General features: G+C 50.1%; 3 protein-coding genes across 3 annotated transcripts; 2 read left to right on the top strand and 1 right to left on the bottom strand.

Moving 5' to 3' along the window:
- Positions 1–3,138: 3,138 nt before the first annotated feature.
- Positions 3,139–5,826, top strand: EMWEY_00005110 (hypothetical protein, conserved; the record flags this gene model as incomplete). Its single annotated transcript, XM_013478064.1, has 1 exon — positions 3,139–5,826. The coding sequence occupies one exon, from the start codon at positions 3,139–3,141 to the stop codon at positions 5,824–5,826; it is 2,688 nt and encodes an 895-aa protein (XP_013333518.1).
- A 1,548-nt stretch (positions 5,827–7,374) lies between these two features.
- EMWEY_00005100 (eukaryotic initiation factor-2B gamma subunit, putative) lies at positions 7,375–10,529 on the bottom strand (the record flags this gene model as incomplete). Its single annotated transcript, XM_013478063.1, has 11 exons — positions 7,375–7,488; positions 7,675–7,878; positions 7,988–8,071; positions 8,169–8,267; positions 8,418–8,596; positions 8,709–8,760; positions 8,955–9,121; positions 9,244–9,456; positions 9,676–9,984; positions 10,158–10,314; positions 10,446–10,529. The coding sequence occupies 11 exons, from the start codon at positions 10,527–10,529 to the stop codon at positions 7,375–7,377; spliced, it is 1,662 nt and encodes a 553-aa protein (XP_013333517.1).
- A 3,502-nt stretch (positions 10,530–14,031) lies between these two features.
- Positions 14,032–16,399, top strand: EMWEY_00005090 (hypothetical protein, conserved; the record flags this gene model as incomplete). Its single annotated transcript, XM_013478062.1, has 9 exons — positions 14,032–14,105; positions 14,207–14,269; positions 14,570–14,696; positions 14,875–15,056; positions 15,168–15,315; positions 15,433–15,534; positions 15,680–15,763; positions 16,094–16,171; positions 16,295–16,399. The coding sequence occupies 9 exons, from the start codon at positions 14,032–14,034 to the stop codon at positions 16,397–16,399; spliced, it is 963 nt and encodes a 320-aa protein (XP_013333516.1).
- Between the last annotated feature and the right edge of the window lie 1,134 nt (positions 16,400–17,533).

Here is a 17,533-nt window from a genome sequence, read left to right as displayed (position 1 = left end):
TTCTTGTTGTGACCGAAGCCAGGCTGTAAAAGACCACTGTAGACGGCAAGGGTCTTGTGGAATGATTGATTCTGCGAGCAATATGAGTCAGGGAGTGCCTGTATTGGATGAGCATTACAGAAATGAAGCTTAGTTCTGCAGCAGCTCCAACCTGCCAGCTAGAGGCTCTGCAGAGTGCGAGCAGGAGATTAAGCGTGCTTGTCTCTCAAGCCGCTTGCCAGATAACAGGGGAATAATAGCTTTCAGTAGGCAGAGGTTCTGTTTGAAGATTGATTGCATTCTTAGAAAAGCCACATGTGGCTTTTGCCGGGCCTAGGGAGTGGTGAGGCTTCCGGCATCCTTATGGCGGCCAGCATTGTTTATCACAAGTGATTAACAGTGGGACGTAATAAAAAGTATCGTGACAAAATGTAGGGCTAAGTATCAAGTCGGTCCATCTTCGGAATTTATTGCAAAGGAAATGAACCATACTCTTTCTCGAAGGTGCGAAGCCTAAGCCCTGTACAGAATTTTGCTCAAATGGACCGAACATTCTGCAGTCATATGGAAACGAATCGGCACAAGTACTAACACGTCCTGGGAGCAGCAGGAGTATGTGATGATCCAGAAAGTCTCAGACAGAAAGGTGAAGTCATCTGTGAGTTATGTATGTGTTGGGGAAATCAATTTTCATTATTCGTTCTTGCTGCTCATCGTTGTAGGGGCGTTCTTGCCTTCGCAGCCTGACCCATCTTATGAAGTGGTGAGGGTGACACTCACCTTGGCAGTGGCGAAGTGGAGAATTCACCTTGTGGTAGATTTTGAACTTGAGAGTCCCGGTGGTTCATTCTTGCGCAAAAGCCCAATACTCGTACCCATATTCTTACGAGCAGTCCAATGAAATGCTCGGTAAGCTAGTCATGGTTTTCTGTCTCGAGAGGTATGGGGAGAGGCAACTTCTATTGGAGGGAAATTTTGGTTGCCCCTCCCACAGGTGGATACTGTGTAGCTGGCCAGGCGCCCTCAGCTTCCTTCCCCTCCAGCTTCGAGGAGTTTCAAGGGTAATGCCAGAGGTTCCAGTAGCTGACGAGTACAGGTACATCGTAAATTCAAGCCGAGCACCTCCGTATTCAGCTTCCGCCGCTGGCAGGAATACCCAAGCCCCCCTTGTTATATGTGTACTTATACCTTAGAAACTAGTTACACAGTTTGCCCTGAGTACCCAGCATGCAGACGATAACCGCACACGTAGTGCCTATGGAAGGGGCCCTCCTATGGGCTATACAAGACCACATCAGGTAGTTTCAGCAGAGGTATCGGCAATTTTCAAGACATATTTTTCTAGTAGCGGCTGAGCAGTCGCATTCTCAATAGTGAGTTGTTTACAGTGTGCACAACGCAACGAACAGTGGTAAACTCCTCGATACCTCTGGTGGCTGTTTTTGGGCCTTGTGCCCACATTGGCTTGCCCGTAATTAGCCGCAAATTTTTTCGCTGAATTACTATTTAGGGTTCGTTTCGTGATCGTTACACTGTGCTCGATTCCAGCGGGTAGTCGCTGACAGGGTTGTGGCTTCTGCTACTCTCCCTGACGACCAGAGCACTGCGCATCTGCTCGCCAGTGATCTCCATAAACATCACTCCTCTGAAGGTTGTCGCGCCTTTAGTTGTAAACGATCAACTTTCCCCTGACGAATCAAACTCTTAGATTTCTCCGAATCCACGAATGCTTTGCATTGGCTCCCAGCCACATCTACACTCAGACATGCGGTAGTTACCACACCGCACCATACTCCACACCTATCAAACTCTGCAGCGCTCGCCAGCATGCTTTCTTTACACCCCAGTCAATCGGGTTAGCGGGCTATCCCGCCCCTGGTGTGTCCCTTTGGCAGAGCTCGTGTTCTGCTTGCTGCAACTCATCGACTTCGTCCCGAATTGACTCTACATCAGGCTACACCCCTGTCCTCTGTGTGGCCTCCTCATACTCAACAGCCTCTTCCCGTGCGGATCTGCTCTCACGATTCAGCATCTTTCCCCACCTCGGGGAAACTGGAATGGCATGAAGGCCTGTCACCACACCGCACAGAACCCCTGTATACTCATATGCATAACTTACGTCGGGTCTCTCCACCGTCGTACTCTCTACTAACGGATTCCTCGCTGTTGCCTTCTCCACGCTTCACTTCGCTAGCTCGCTGGCTGGCTTACGCCGCCTGTGCTGCCTTCAGTTCAGCCGGCGGTCGCCAGATACTATCCTTTTGATAAGTTTGTACCGTGACTCTTCGGTTGTGCTGGGGTTGATTCTTATTATACATTCCACTATAGAGAAGAGGTCACTGGGTTGGAACGAAACAGCCCCCAAATGTAGTGCGCAGCCGTCCTAGGGTGTGCCTACTTATATCATCACGTAGTGTCCGGCTTCCTAAGTACAACCCCTAACTACCAACATCCCCAGAGGTCTATGCTGCAAGTACCAAATCCTTTTAGAGTCCCTATTATTAGCAAGGCGAGTTCATATAATAAAAGAACTGTGTTGCGAATTGACCCCGGTCATGGGTGGGTGCCAGTGCCCAACCTACAGGATGACAGGGGGATATGAACGGTGGTGGAACGGGCAGGAGCCTGACCTAGAACTCCACCAAAGTCGTAATTATAGACATAATACACCTATACAGTAATAATTCTACTTCCTATCCAATTAGATCTCTAAAGGAGCCTACCTGGTACCCAAGTAGTGACTAGATAGTACACCACACGGCCGACACTGGCTGCCGGGGGGGGGTAATCCTACTGAACTATGGCTCTATCTACGGTACTCGATTCTTAGAACATTTAGCAGTATTAATTCCTTTTCTTAGTCTCTAATGTGATAATCCTTCTCTTTATGGTCACTAAGCTGCTAGAGACCATACCAGCCATATTGTAGTGCCTGTGCTCTACACTCCCCCATCCGTCTGTCGCGCCTGTTCGCGCCCCATATTATGTCATTCGTTCGGAGCGAGTGTGATTTTGGTGGTAGCCTTACCTTCTGCAGTAGAAGACACTCCACTATCGTTCTCCCAGCAACACAAAAGGGTGTACATTTGCCTCAGCGGCGTATATGTCGGTGGCGCTCCACCTGTAGGCTGGTTCTGCTTGTGTACCCACAGCGTCTTGATGGCCTCTGCAAAGTCCTGCTGTTTCCAAGAGGATGCGGCGTGCGTAATAATAGATGAGGGGGTCGTCCGAAGGCTCGCTCCAACGGAAGCCGATGCCTGCACGGAGGCATCTATTCGGGAATCATGCGAGTTGGACGACTTGGTGTTATTTTTAGGTCGTGCTCTACTCCTTACGAGGCGGAATCTCTATGTGCTATTGTGCGTACCTACCGAATGCTACCCCACTTCATCCCCTTCGCTTCTCAACGAACCGCCTTATGTCGGTTCTGGCCGTCGAATTGAAGATGCAGCCACCGTCGTTTCATGCGGAAGCCAAGCATGGCATCTTACTGTGTGTCTTAACACCAGGGTGGGGATTTTGGCTCGTCGGCTTGAGCTCACCTCAGTCCCAATTATAATTCCGTGGGTTTGTGAAAACTCTCACGGACACGAGCCTGCAGGCGAGTCAACTCCAGCATGCAAGCACTGGGCACAGCGAGCCAGGGCAGCTGTGTTGCATCACTACCGACTGACTGTTGGAGTTAATGCCTTCTGGCAGTGTGTTGATGAAGCTGAGCTTGCTAATGCAGTTCCACTTGTATTGGATACTGTCTCATCTTTCTGCAGCCGCGAAGCCTGCGCCCTCTGGCCGAGACATTGCCACCTAAGGCCGTTGCACAGTAGTATCGAAGCTTGTCCCTCGAAGCATGAATTTCTCCTGGGAGTGGAGGGTCAGGGCATCTCTAAGATTCAACAGTCATCACCTGCACAGCCAAAATACCTTTGCAGAGAGACGACTTGCGGGGCTTCGAAAGAGTTCATGCCGGCTGCCAGACAGGGAGACACAGCAAAAGCCGATGAAGAAGTGTCGGCAGAAGCACCGTTCGGCTATGCGCTCGTTGCTGGAACATTTGATCGACTGCATGCTGGTCACCAGCTGCTGTTGGCCGCTGCAGTACTTTCGGCACGACGGCAAATTGGCCTCGCGGTTGCCTCCGGCCCTCTGGTCAAGAAGAAAAAAGTTTCTGAGAACGATGTTGCTGCAGCTGGCATAGAGCCTTTCGCGTGCCGCCTCCAAGCCTCTGCTGCCTTTGTGCAACTGCTGGCAGCATCGAAGGGGAAGGCGGTACACTTAACAGGCTTCAGAGAAGCATTAGAGGAAGAAGAGAGAAGCATGTTGGACGATCTGCAGCTCCAGTCCTCCCTGGCAGGTAGGCCGGAGCGATTTAGTTGCGGTTCTACGTCAGCGACGGGAGCTTTTGCTAGTACAGCGCCAGAAGAAGTGGACGGTAGCATGCAGCTGCAGATCTTCCGCATAACTGATCCGGTTGGCCCTGCTGACCGGCTAGCATTTGACTGTCTAGTGGTTTCAGCCGAAACAGTGAAGGGAGCCAACATGGTTAACAAATCTCGCGTTGAGGCAGGGAACGAGCCAGTGTTCGTGCTTTCTGTGGAACTCGTGCCAACCGATGGGTGGGTGCCTCGCCACTCCATCGAGGCGCTTGCGAGGCACTTGCCTTTCCATCTTTTCACGGAAGCAGATCAATTCGAAGGGAGATCCGACTTTTCTAGGCCAACAGTATATGAAACCCTGCCGGAATCTTTAATGCAATCTAGAGCGAATGCCGCGACGAAAGAGGAGGAGCCTGCTGGTGTCGCACGGAAGTATCGGAACAGCAAAGCTGAATCACTGGATACCTCATGGAACAAACTAAGTTCAACGACTCTGCGCCAGCAGCAACTGAGGCGGCTGTGTTATTGGTCCATTGCAGAGCTCCGCAACCGATTTGAAGAAGCTTGGTTTTGGCTCGCACGAAGCAAAGGCGAGGGGGAAATTGCTGAACGGCTGTCCAGTGCCACCATGTGGAACATACTGTGCGCTGAACACGCAGTCCCTTGGAGAAGGTTGCACACTTTTGATCGCCTGGCACGTGCCCTAAAGCGACTGGAGTCCTGGAATATCTCTGTGAAAAGAGAACCAATTGTGCTAAGTCTGTTTCTGGGTTCGATGCTGGCGTGCCCTTGCAAGTATGTCACACTGACAACACGCGCTTGCGAGGCGTCTGACCCGAGAGGGCTGGGAAGAGCCGACAGTGCTACTTTGTGCACCTGTTTAAGTTGGAGTCCTGAGGCTGAAGATGCTGCATGGCAGAGATGTGCAATCGAGCTCTTAACAAAACTCCAGTGTACGTGGGGAGGTAGGCCGAGCGCGAATGTAGAGAACTGTCAACAGGCTACTGGGAAGGTGTCAGCATCACCCGCAACTGCTTCTTTTGATACCTTACTGGAAGGGCATTTCTCTCTACTAATGGATCTGCTCTGGGAACAGCGCACTGCCACTTTGGCCAGACTAGCCCCAACTGTCCGACCCGTCAGCGCGTCACGGAGACGGCATGCTGCAGTGCGGGATGATGGTGTGGCAACGTTCAGGCGTCTCGCACGCAGGCTTGAGCAGTTGGAATTCACTGATATATCGATGGATGAAACGACGCGATTGCAGAGACTACGACAAGAGTATTTTTTTGTCACCGACGACTGTTTTAACAGCTACCGAGTCGAGCAGCTGGCACAGTTGCTGGAAAGTGAAAGTAGTCTCGACTGCCTAAGTCATGACGAGCTCTCCCATGCTCGAGAGAAAGTTGAGTGTGAGCTGAACATATTGGCGAGTCAAAGTTTACGCGATGAACAAACTCCTCTTTCTCCCTGAGGCAACCGCATTTATTTTGTTTCTCGGGTCTTTGACCGTATATGAGGGCTCTTGGAATGGTTGTTAGCTGTATTCACGTAACTCCCTTATGAAACCTAACCGCACTGCAGCTCCCAAGTTTTCATGTGTCCTGAACTCGGCAGCCGAAGCGCCTGTAACGGTGGAAGAGCAGCAGCCTTCCACTAGTTGTATCACACCCTTCTGTACTTCAAGGTTCAAAACAACTCCAGATACAAGCACAAACAAGCCCCCTTCGCCGAATGTACAAACACTGTAGACGTTTTGGGGGGAATTTAAGTTGCGAACGGCTAGTGTACTAGGGTCCGGTCGGGGTGTATGTGCGCACTTCGGGCAGGCTTGCCAGAATCGCACATACCTTGCTACTGTAATGTTGCTCGGGTCGTTCCAGCCTGCGGATCTGCAACTGAAATGCAGCCATGCCTGCATGCCATATCCATTTCAACATCTGGACCGCATTCGAGCCAAAGGTCAAGGGTACTGAAGGAATGAGCAGACCCGGTTGTCCTGCTTCCGGCATGTTCCACTAGTTTGGCATCTCGAGACTGCGGCGGTGGCTGCTTAATGGTTTTAATGCGGCCGCTGGCCGCTCCTGGTAAGCAGTGTCTTGAAGGCCCCTATAGGTTGACATCGAAGGGGGCGCTCTCGAGCGGAGTTGGCAATAAACTTCAGAAGGGAACTCCCACTCCAGGCATTTATAGGGCTAATATTTTTGAGATGGCGGGATGAGGTTCGCGAGGATACTCTGGATACAGCGAGTTTAATGTCGGGAGGGTACTCTAGAGATAGCTAGTCCATCGCCCTACAGCTGTGGGCCTGTCTTGCTGGCATTTTGCTGTCATGAGATGTGGCTGCATGACGCGAACACCACCAGGCAGCAAACTCTGTGGTTGCACTCCAGCATTAGCGGTGCATGGATGTGTGCTTTTAGGGGTCTCTGAGCTGGCGGCTTAACCTTGTCCGGGAGACCTGCTGTTGTTCCCCCACCATCTCTTCTCCTATTTTGCCTACAACGAAGTGTATGCCCACAGGGCATACACTTCCTGGCGTCTCCAGGCAGTACTTCTTCAGCACAAAATGCACCGAGACGCGATGTGTTGTAAAACATTCATTGCGGCATCGCCACGGCTTTGAGCAAGTACCGGCTTGCCGTCTAGTATGGCGAAAGCACAGTTTCCACAAGCGAAAAGAGCTGGAGGCTAAAGCCAAGGATTGCAAGCACTTTGGTCCACTGCAGCTTAGCAAAACCATAGCTACGCACGGGTGCGCAGTTGAGAAGCTGTACACTAAACTTCCCGTTCACAGGTGTGTATAGGAAAACGATCGCAATGCAAAAAATTTTGCTCCTACCGATGCAAAGCCACTGTGCCAGAATTTAACGAGTGGCAACGAATCACTTGCATCACTTGCAAGAATGCAATGCCAATGAAACATGCTTTAGGAAGCGGCCTCTTTCGGAGCCTACTTGCATCCCAGCCCCAGGCTGTTTCTGAGTTGTCGAGTAGCCCCTGGCGCACGCTGTCTTGCAACTCACACGTGCAATGCCGCGAACTCCACACCGTCGGTGAACGAAGGCAATGTAGTGTCTTCTGCAGTCGTCCCGTCAGGCACGCAAAAGCCTGCCCTTACCTGGCAGTTCACCAGCTGAAACCACAAAAGCAAGCAAAATATGTGCGCTGTTCAAGTATGCCAAATGGAAGAAATATCATTCTTCAATTTGACCTATTTGAAAGGTGGACCCGGGGAGCGGCACCTATCACACACTCCGTCTGGCTGAAATGAGCTAAACGAGAGGAATACCGGCTGATATATTCTCCAAAAAACACTTACTTTACAGTCTTTCCCGACCTTTGCACCCGGGCATAGTATGACGCGTTGGAGCACTGTTTTTGATCCAACCTCCGTGCCAGCCATCAGGATCGACTGCGTCACTTTACATCCTGATCGCAATACGGCGTTTTTGGCAACAACGCTTCTCTTAAGCACCACATCTGCCTCCACTGTAGCGTTCTCCGCCAGGACGCAATCGCGCATCTGATCAAAATACATGCAAAGGCAAAAATGCAGCATTGTGCGCGTAGCCAAGCGGTAGATGCATTGGCAGGTTAAGGGTTACAACGGAAACCAGCAAAGCTCAACTCACACTGCCGGGCTTTTTGGGATTGTGCTCCGGGAGAGCCCAATCGGGGAGAACTGATTTTAGTTCGTCTAGCCGACCGCAACAAAACTGCAAAACAAACACAGCAAGCAGTTCACCCAAAATACATTCTTGGGAAGCGCATGCAGCATGATAGAACTCCAGAAACGCTCTTGGCCAGCCTCACTCTATTGTTCATTTCGCGATAGTCAGCAAGATTGTTGACACGACAGCAAATCCCTGCTGCTTCTGGGTGTATACAGCAGACGACCCGGTTGCCCTTCGCCTGCAACACCAAATAATGCACTTGAGGGCATCCCAATGCATATTATGATCCAGCTGTTCGCCAGCACCACTTCGGAAGTGCCCTGTAAGGCATATGCAGCAGTAACAACAGTGCAGGGCAAGAACAAGATGTCTTGTGCACGTCGCGTACCGGACGGGGTGGAGGATTTGCTGCGGTGTATAATAGCGGTAAGGAGCTCCCACTGGGCTGTTCCTCTGCTGGTGCTGTAGCAGTCACTGATGTTGATGTCGCTTCATCCTCTCCCTGTTGCTGGATTGCCCACAACTGACGCTCGAAAACGTCGCACTCAAGCCGGCTGCTAGACCAAACTGCGCATGTTGGTGCAACAAAGCAAACAGAATACCGACCTATGTAAGGAGGCGTTTGTTGTAGAGTTCCGGAAGAAGTGATCACACCAAAGGAATGAGGTTTCCGTCGTACCTTGTGCTGCGTCCGTCATTTGCATTGTGGTCATATAGGGCACGAGGTCAAACTGAATACATCCACACACCCATTCTCGCATAACTCGTGAGATCTTTGCCGTTCCTTAAACCCTACGAGAAGCGCCAGAGAACTTCTTGTGAAACGGCACGTTGTCCAGTCCGCTTGAGAACACAGCATGCTGATTGAACTATGTATTTTGCAGCATTTTCGTGTCCTATTTTGTCACACGACAACCAATCGTACCCGAATAGAATACAAACTGTGACGCAACGAGGGCTGGTCGAAAATTTTGAGCGTCGCATGAGCAAAAACATAGACGTGAGGATCGTAGTAATCTGGTAGCAAGTGCTGGGATGGATACAAGAATAGATGCAGTTTCGAAAGCTGTAATGGGCTGCCGTGGCTGATGCCTGAAGATACACAATTACGCACCAACTCAACGCTCCCTCTGGAGTCTGGCAACCGGCACATATGTTGAGCGAGTGCTATTGAAGCACAGAGGGATTATAAGCTGCGGATGTGATCATCTCACTGTGCCTGTCCTGAATTGCCAACAGCTGAATTCCGGAGTCGTCCACGACAACTGTTACTGGGTTTCCTCTGCTGGTGTCGCATTTCTCCTGTTGTGTTTCCTTCATCTTTCTCCCACCTCCCTTCCCCTTGGTTTGTTCTGCTGCAGGCTCAGCAAGAGGGTCGCGAGGCATTAGGTAAACTGTGCAAGCCGCCCCTTCTGCGCGATGCCGATCTGCACAACAAGAACAAGAACACATACACACAAAAACTCACGATTCCAAAGGTACGCTGATTGTGTGTGTGTGTGTGTGATATTTAAATGTGGGTTTATCCCTTCATAAGCTGTACATGTGAAGAGGGCAACGTAAACGAAAATGTTCGCGCGTATCGAAAACGTCATGTGCGAAGGGTGACAGGCGGTAGTCCATATTGGAAATTCGAGATGCCTCACTTGCAAGGGCGAAGAAATCCACGTGACCAATAAGGTCGCAGGATAATACAATGAAATCCGTTGTAATCAGGTGCCGAATTTGCTGTAGTGCCTCTGCTGTGCCGCAGACACGCTGGTCAGTATCGTCGAAAACATCGACTGAACGTCGCCTGTTTCCTCCGGAGGAAACATCCTCTGCATCTTCATCCTCCCCCTGGCGCGTGCATTTGAGCCCAACCACTTCAAGACGCCGGAACGAACTGCCGAAGTCCTGCTGCAAGTAGGCGGATAGCTCCGCCTGTTGTTGTGCCTGGGTTACGACGATTACGTCTGTAAGCAGTCAACACCCACCAGCATGCAGTGGCGAATGAACAGCCAAGATCTTCACTAGAGTTGGTGAATAACTTCACGATTTAATTTGCGAGCTAGCAGCGCATACGCTACGGCATTAAAACCAATAAACAAGACAATTCAGTTGCATGGCTGCACAATAATGCACTTACCACCGAATGTAGCTTCCTGAAGGTTTCTAAGGCAATACCATATCATAGGCCGATTAGCCACGGGAAGCAGAGCCTTGCATGATATAGCTCCAGCTGAGGCGCTGGAATCTAAAAGTGATGAAAGGCGAGAGCCACTGCCGCCAGCCAATACCACAACCTGCAGAATACTCACAACAGAGCAGAGCGGCCACCGAGAAGATCCTAGTCAGTGCCCAGCAGCGAAATTGCACATGGTCTGACCATACGCTATGTAGGCCTAATTTTGTTTAATTCAACCAGCCACCCTACCTGAAACTCTGGAAAAGGATTCTTCCGTTGATTGGCATCCGCTGGAGTTGCCGCACTGGCGGCATCTGTTGCAAGTGGTGGCATGATATTTCCGAGGAAGCCGTACCTGCACGCAGAAGCTGTATCAGCAGCTGACTCATATAACGTTTCACTTGCCTGTTACGTGAACCAAGCCAACCGCCTCGCTAGCAAGCCAGGGAACCAAAACAGATCACCGACAGCCAACATGAGGGCAATTCATCCCAATTCTATGACATACTATATTCTCCAAGTAAGCTGGAAGAGACAATGCAATCGAAAATGCTGTCCCGTCGGCTCAAGTGTTTCCCGCCAGTCAAGAGGCACCTTTTTCCAAATATGGATGCGGGAAACAAATTGTTAGGGGTTTTATGTTTAACAGAGGTGCAAATGGATAGATGCAGAATAAATTGTTATTTATTTCAATTGCATCTTTGAATGGCTTTGCGGTGTGGCTTGGTAGAGGCGGTCCTAGTGGGGCTGGCCCCTGAAACGCCGTCGGGCTTGTGGCGTGCAGAGATTTGAACAGCCTGGAGATATGGTATCAGGGAGCTGCAAGACACCCACCATTATAGATGAAAAGGCATCAGTATCCTTTGTATTGTTTTGGGTTAGTCATATATATTTTGTTCACTCTGCCCTACGCTCAGGCACGTTCGCCAGACAAACCGCAGCGGGTCCGTCGGCCTCAGCCCACGGATTTCCAGGTTCCAAGCATCTTTCTGGAGAGCTGCAGGACGTTGCTATCCCATATCTTCTTCAGAGAACAGCAGTAGTGGTGGCGGTGCTCAACAGTAGCTGGCTAGGGTTTCAGGAGCTCGCTGGAACAACTTGCAGCCAGGTGGGACCTGCCATTGTCCCCTGCCTATCGTGTCAGGCAACCACCTCTTCTCCCGTACAAATTTGTTCGACTGAGAAATGTTTAGTCGTTTGGAGAGGTCTTGATTATTTCGGTGGATTGGAGTACTGGCTCTCCGAGCTGGGCCGGTGGTGCACCATACATACCCCCCGGAAGAATGGAGTTATGTCATAACCTGGGATGAGGATCCGGAAACGAGCAAAGTCAGTTGTTTGTTGGTTCATTCTTAGCTAAACCAGTCTTTACTTCTGGCCTGTGGGCGTTGCTTAGTCCTGTCGGCCCGTTCTCCAATGTTGAGCGATGGACAACGAATCGGCGTGGGGCTTTGTCTCTTGGGACTGAGCCTAGGGTTTGTCGGTCTATTATGCTTTTTAGATCGAGCCCTACTAACTCTTGGAAATTTGGCTTTTATGTCGGGGATAGGCTTGGTGCTTGGCGGCAGAAAAACGCTAAAGTTTTTTGTGCTGAAACCGCAAAAGTGGAAAGCATCGTTGCTTTACATCCTGGGAGTCCTCCTAATTGCATTGGGATACTCCCTGATCGGACTTCCGTTGCAGCTCTATGGCCTTCTACGGCTCTTCGCCTCATTCCTCCCTCAAGTTCTAGGTGCCGTACGCCTTTCCCCTGTTGGATGTTGGATACTGCAACTCCCTGGGTTTAAACAGTGTACAAAGTGGGTGCTTGATGGTGACAAGCAGCTGCCCCTCTAGACAGAATTTTCATTAGAGACGCCTTGATATCTAGTTACCTCCTTCTGTTACCTTGGGGCCACTTCTGCCGCCCAGACTGGAGCGGGTGTCTGCCGAAGTCACGAACTTGTGGAGTGTGTTTTTGCCCCTAACTCACCTAAGGGTGAGACCAGTGAGACCAGTTTTCAAATTATTTCTTTCTGGAGGGCATCCACTTCACGATGCGACTAGGTTGAACTGTTCTACCCGTTGCCATGTGTGGGCGGGAAATAATTCTAAGTCGGCGGTCTCACGACCCTGCGTAATTCCTAGGGTGCTGTGTGACGTGTTTTTGTCAGCTCTTTCCAAGCCCCACTTTGCAAGATTACTCCGAAAGCGCTGGGGAGTGTGCAAGCTGTGTTGTAGACAGCCAGCTTTTCAGGATGCCTAGTAGCTTTAGAGTCTGAACCGCGAGCCAATATATTGCAGTTCACTGTGGAATTGAAGTATTAGCTATGTTGTTTGGATGTCCTGCCCCATTTTACTCAGCAACCTTTTCTGGGTACCTAGTAACTGAACAGTCGGAACAGCAAGTCAGCATATTGCAATTTGGTATGGAACTGATGGAACTGAAGTACCAACAACGTTGCGTGGATATCGTGGCCCAATTTAGTCCTGGGAAGGCCACAATGAGGAAAGGGGACGTGCGTTGAAGGCTGCAGCAGGAGAAAGAGAGCTCCCAGACCCCGAATCTGCCTCTTTGAGACTTCAAAGTGGCTCACTCCAAATTGTGGATTGGCAGGTTTTGCAGGTTAGCACGAGATCCTTTGTGGAACCCAGGAGAGGTCTGCGGCACCGTGACTTCTTCACGGTGTGTGCCTTCTTCACTGTTCTGTGAGGGTTCGTGTTGTATTTATTGTGTACAAGTGTCTTGCAGCGGCCAATGTGAAGTATTGCGGGTGTGAACACTGACCGAAGGGCTATGGACACCGCAAAGAGCAGTAGGCAACGTCGCATAGCCCATGATTGGTCCTGCTTAAATACTCCCGTCATGTGGAGTAGAAGCTTTTCCCCTCTTGAGTTACATAGCATTCTTGAACACTGTTTCACCAGAAAAATTAAATAGGTCTTGCAAGCTTGGTGGTCTGAATGGCCGGCTGTCTCTTGTCCATTGAAGGGACTCTGGGACGCTCACCAGTAACAGGTGTGACATCCTCCAAGTTGGACTTTAGAAAAAGAAGCATCAATAAAAAGCCTTTGGTGAATGGGATGTATATTTGTACTAGAGGCCAGACGAAACACTGAAAAGGTGCCATGCGGATTTGCTTGTCGTCTGTGAAGGAGGTCGTCCGGTGACACACAGGGAAATGTGGTGTGGTGCCGGCACTGTTCTCGGAAATCTTTCCTCCACTGCCACAAAATTAGCTCGGCCACAAAGGGTTTTACTTTCAACGGACATTCCGTAGCGGTCGTATTCGAAGTCATCAATACCTCCTGCCGGTTTTCCGCCCTTCCGGGCTTGTCTCTGGTCTGCTGTCATCTTCACACTGCAATCCTCGCATACGGCGAACAGCTTAAGTAGAAATAGGGAGACTTTGCATTTCTCCAGTCTTTAAATTTACAGAAATCATTTGTCTACGCCCTTATGAGTTGTGGTTTGGGGATGTGCTTCATGCCGACCCCTCCATCGCATGTCCGAACCGTCAACGAAGAGCCAACCAGAGCACAGGTTGAAAGGGTGCAAACGAATTCGGCTTCAATTACCAGCTGGCTGTCTTTTTGGTATTTTCACTGTCTACGTAGGGCGCATGCTGTTGGCGTCTGCCTTTGCATCTGTTCTCTCCGGCATCAGTGGTCCGCCTTCATCCGCAGTCCGCTCGTAGCAAAAATAACAGCTCTAGGCTTCTAAGAAGGGAGCTGCTGTAAATTCCTAACTGGCTGGCGTTCCTCGCTGTAGCATTCAACAACGAAGTATTCAGGGCCGTTTGGCAACTCTCTGGATAATAATCTGGGACTTCAAAGCCTCCACAAACATTAGAAAATGGAACACGGTTTGTGTGTTGACGACAAGGGGTGGAGAGCAATTCACGGGAAAAGGACAGAAGAGCTCCTTAGGTGAGGCCTGGTAACTGTTCCGTATCATGGCCTTTGCAAATCCCAATGATAATAGAATATTTGCATTGGCTGGCACGCTAAAGAGGGTGTGTGCTGTTCAGGCAACCACAGGCAGCATGTTTTGGTACTCCACAGCCTCGTGAGGTGGAAGGAAACGGCACACGGTAAGCTGAGCAAGGCACTTCTGATTTCGTTTGCTCGTTTCGCCCTCTCCTAGCTCGCAAGCTTGGTCGCCGGGCTGCTTCTGTGACCTTTTCTGCAGGGCTTCTGCTGCCGGCCTGCAAACAACGTGGGAAGAGGACGGAGGCAAAGGTTGGCATCGACTTCGTCGCCACAGTGCAGCATCCCAGGTATGGCCTCAATGAATATAGCAGCCTAGGATAGTCTAACTTGGGCCAGATTCCACGAACGCCGCATGCAAACTTTTACAGTAAACTCAGTGTTTTATTGTGTGCTGCATAAAGGTTGCCGCAAGCCTTGGCGGCCGACTTGAGGAACCCTGCAAGCCCCCCAACGCTCGAAAGCTCGAGCTTTTCCAACGAAGAAACTGCAGCACCAAACTTCAGGATCTCATTAAGTGGACCTCAAGTGGTGAGCTGTACAGCAATTCCGTAGTGTCCACAGAAGATCATTTTTAAAACAGTAGAGATGATGGCGGTACACTCAAACGCTTCATATGTACCATTCAGGCCCTGAAGAATCTGAAAGTCTAAATATCCACGGGCTACACGGCTCATCAGCTGGAGTGGGTGAATTTCGGCGCTCCCAGAGTCTGAAAAGGCAAATTGCACCTCCTGGCAAGCAGGACTTTGGGGAAGTTTTGCAGCACCGCTTTGCCACTGCAGATGCGTGCAGCCCAGAAAGATGCAAACACCATACTGGTGTGAGGGCGCCATCTTGTCTTCATCGTGATCAGCATGACATGCGAGGTATTATCAGCCATTCTTACGTGTACGTAACGTTCTACCATCACCTTCCCTGGTACTATACTGCATTGGCCCTGTCAAGGCGGAATTTTCATCTCTCAATCGTTGAAATAGAGGGTTATTGTTCTGTTTCCAGGATTGGTGATGCGGCAGTACATTCACACCGCCGAACATCTCACGTCCACGCCGCAGAGAATCCATGTCGCTGGGGTGTTGATGTCCTCAACTACCAGCTCCCGGAACCGCGGAAGCTAAGGGGAACTGGAACAGAAGAAAACTTGGGGGTGCATCCCAAATTAAGATATATTGGCTTCGATGTTTGCACTTTAATAGTTTACAGTTCTGCGAGGCCCGGTTTAAGCAACTTTCATCCACTCAACTATGTTTTTCTGTGTATTTAGGCTGGGTTGATCCCTAGGCAAAGCTTTGATGAATTTTCAAGCGCTCAGAGAAGAATGAAGAGTCTGACACACCAAAATTACAGCCGAGGGCATCTCGAGCCGGTGCGTTGAATTCGGCTACCATTGGGATAAGAATCGCCATTTCTCAGCCTCATTGGCATTGTTCGCTGACACGTATTTATAATCAGTGTGCATTCTACAGATCGTGCACTACCACCCGTTTCCTTCTCTGTATGGTTGCGTACAGTCTACTTTGTACCCAGCTGAACCTAGCTCCTTCAAGTTTGCTCAGGGCAAAAGGAGAAGCAAAGTGGAATGCGATAATCTTGACGTAAGGCTCTTAATTGCAGCTGGAATGCCCCTTTGTTCAAGACATGCAAAGATATTGCTCCGCAATCTAGCGATTGGCGAACTTATGAGACTACGCTGTGTCTGAGCTCAGGGAACGTGCACACCGTTGAGAGAGGAAACTTTTCGAGCTGCTCGGAGAAGCACTGCCACACGGTTGCAGAGCCACTTGCGCGTAAGGATAATAGACTACTGTGTCTAAGTGCTGCCAGTGCAGGTAGCGGCTACAGGTTAGCCTTCGCCGTTGCGTGTACGGAAATCAGCAGCACTTGTATGGCGCTGGAGTCGGACTTGCATTTTCTCCTTTTCGCAGGATGGTTTGATCCCCTCTGTTGGGCCGGATATTTGCAGAAAACGATGCAGCGACCAGTGGCATATGCACAGTCTTCATGTACGGGGTCATTAGTGCAAAAAGCCGCATATCATGCAGTAGTGGAGAATTTGTAGCAAGGCCCCTTAGGCTTGTCACTTACAAGCAATGCTGCTTCTTCCATTGATTTTGCTTGTTCTGCAGATAGACCTAACACCACAGACTACCCCGACGGAGAAGACGGGACGGCGTCCGCATCCGGGATGGCAGCGAGATTCGCTACAAAGAGGTTCACTAATGCCTCTGTAGGCACAACAAGAAGCACCAAAAGTTATCGGTGGACATCCTCCATGGAGGGTTCCACAGAAACCCAAATATTCAGACGAAACTCGCATTCCATCACATCTCAGCAGCATGGAATGGGAGTGTCTGGTTTCATTGCTTTTGCATCCCAAGCCCTTTCGTGAACCCAGTTCCTTGCCACTTAGCCGTAGGCTTTCTTAGATTTCTTGCAGCGCATTAGCGAGTGCTTGTCACCTGTTTGATGCACCATGTATGTGTGTGGAAGCTTTGAGGAAATATAATCGAAGACAGCTTGTGGGAGTGTCCCAAAACTAAGTACTATTAACATCCATGCTTATAGTGATCGTTGGAATCTGAGTAATTGTACTCCATCGTTGGTGGAAACAGGTGGAATTCGTAAGATGGCGAATGTATTTTAATTGGTTGTGTAGCCAGATGGAATAGTAGTCAAACTTTGTTCTTCAGTACCACTGCATATGTTATATAGCTGGAATATCTCTGATGCAGCCGGTTCAAGTCACCAACACGGAGGGTTCCCCGGAGGTGTGGGAACTCAATATGGCTATGCAAGTCTCTAGCCTCCACCTCAGGTGGACAAGCTTTTCCAGTTGACACTTAACTACCAAACAATTGAGGAGTTATTCACCTCCTCCATGATGCAACACACGAATCAGTAATCTCTGCACAGTATCATATATAGTGAGGGGCCGGCCAACTGTCCCTATCTACTTGAATTTGCCATTCCTTAAGGCTCACACTTAAGTACACTCAAAAGTGCTGCAGAAAATGGTGTCAACGGCAAACTGGGCACCGAAGGGCGAGCTCTGCGTGAACACTAAAATGGAAGTGCGAGCAAGGAGGATCTACCTTAAGCAAACAGCATATTTTCCACCCATCCTTCCGAAAGGGTTAACATTCCACCCTTTGGTCCTCAACTCCCCTATCATCAGGATTGCAACGTTTTGTAGGCAGTGCGCACAACATGATGGTAAAGTATCTCCTACGGATTCATTCCACTGCAATCCTGGACTTGCATTTGCCTATCAGTGCGATTCTCCTGGAACTGTCTGCTGCATTCACGCCAGAGGTGGGTGGCCTTCCGAGGAATGTACTGGACAAGCCAGTGGCGGGGGGGCATCG

This window comes from Eimeria maxima, genomic scaffold (assembly GCF_000499605.1).
Source record: "Eimeria maxima Weybridge genomic scaffold, Emw_scaff28, whole genome shotgun sequence".
NCBI classification, from domain to species: domain Eukaryota; phylum Apicomplexa; class Conoidasida; order Eucoccidiorida; family Eimeriidae; genus Eimeria; species Eimeria maxima.
Note: the sequence above shows the minus strand (reverse complement) of the source record. Positions and strands in the feature narration are given on the sequence as shown.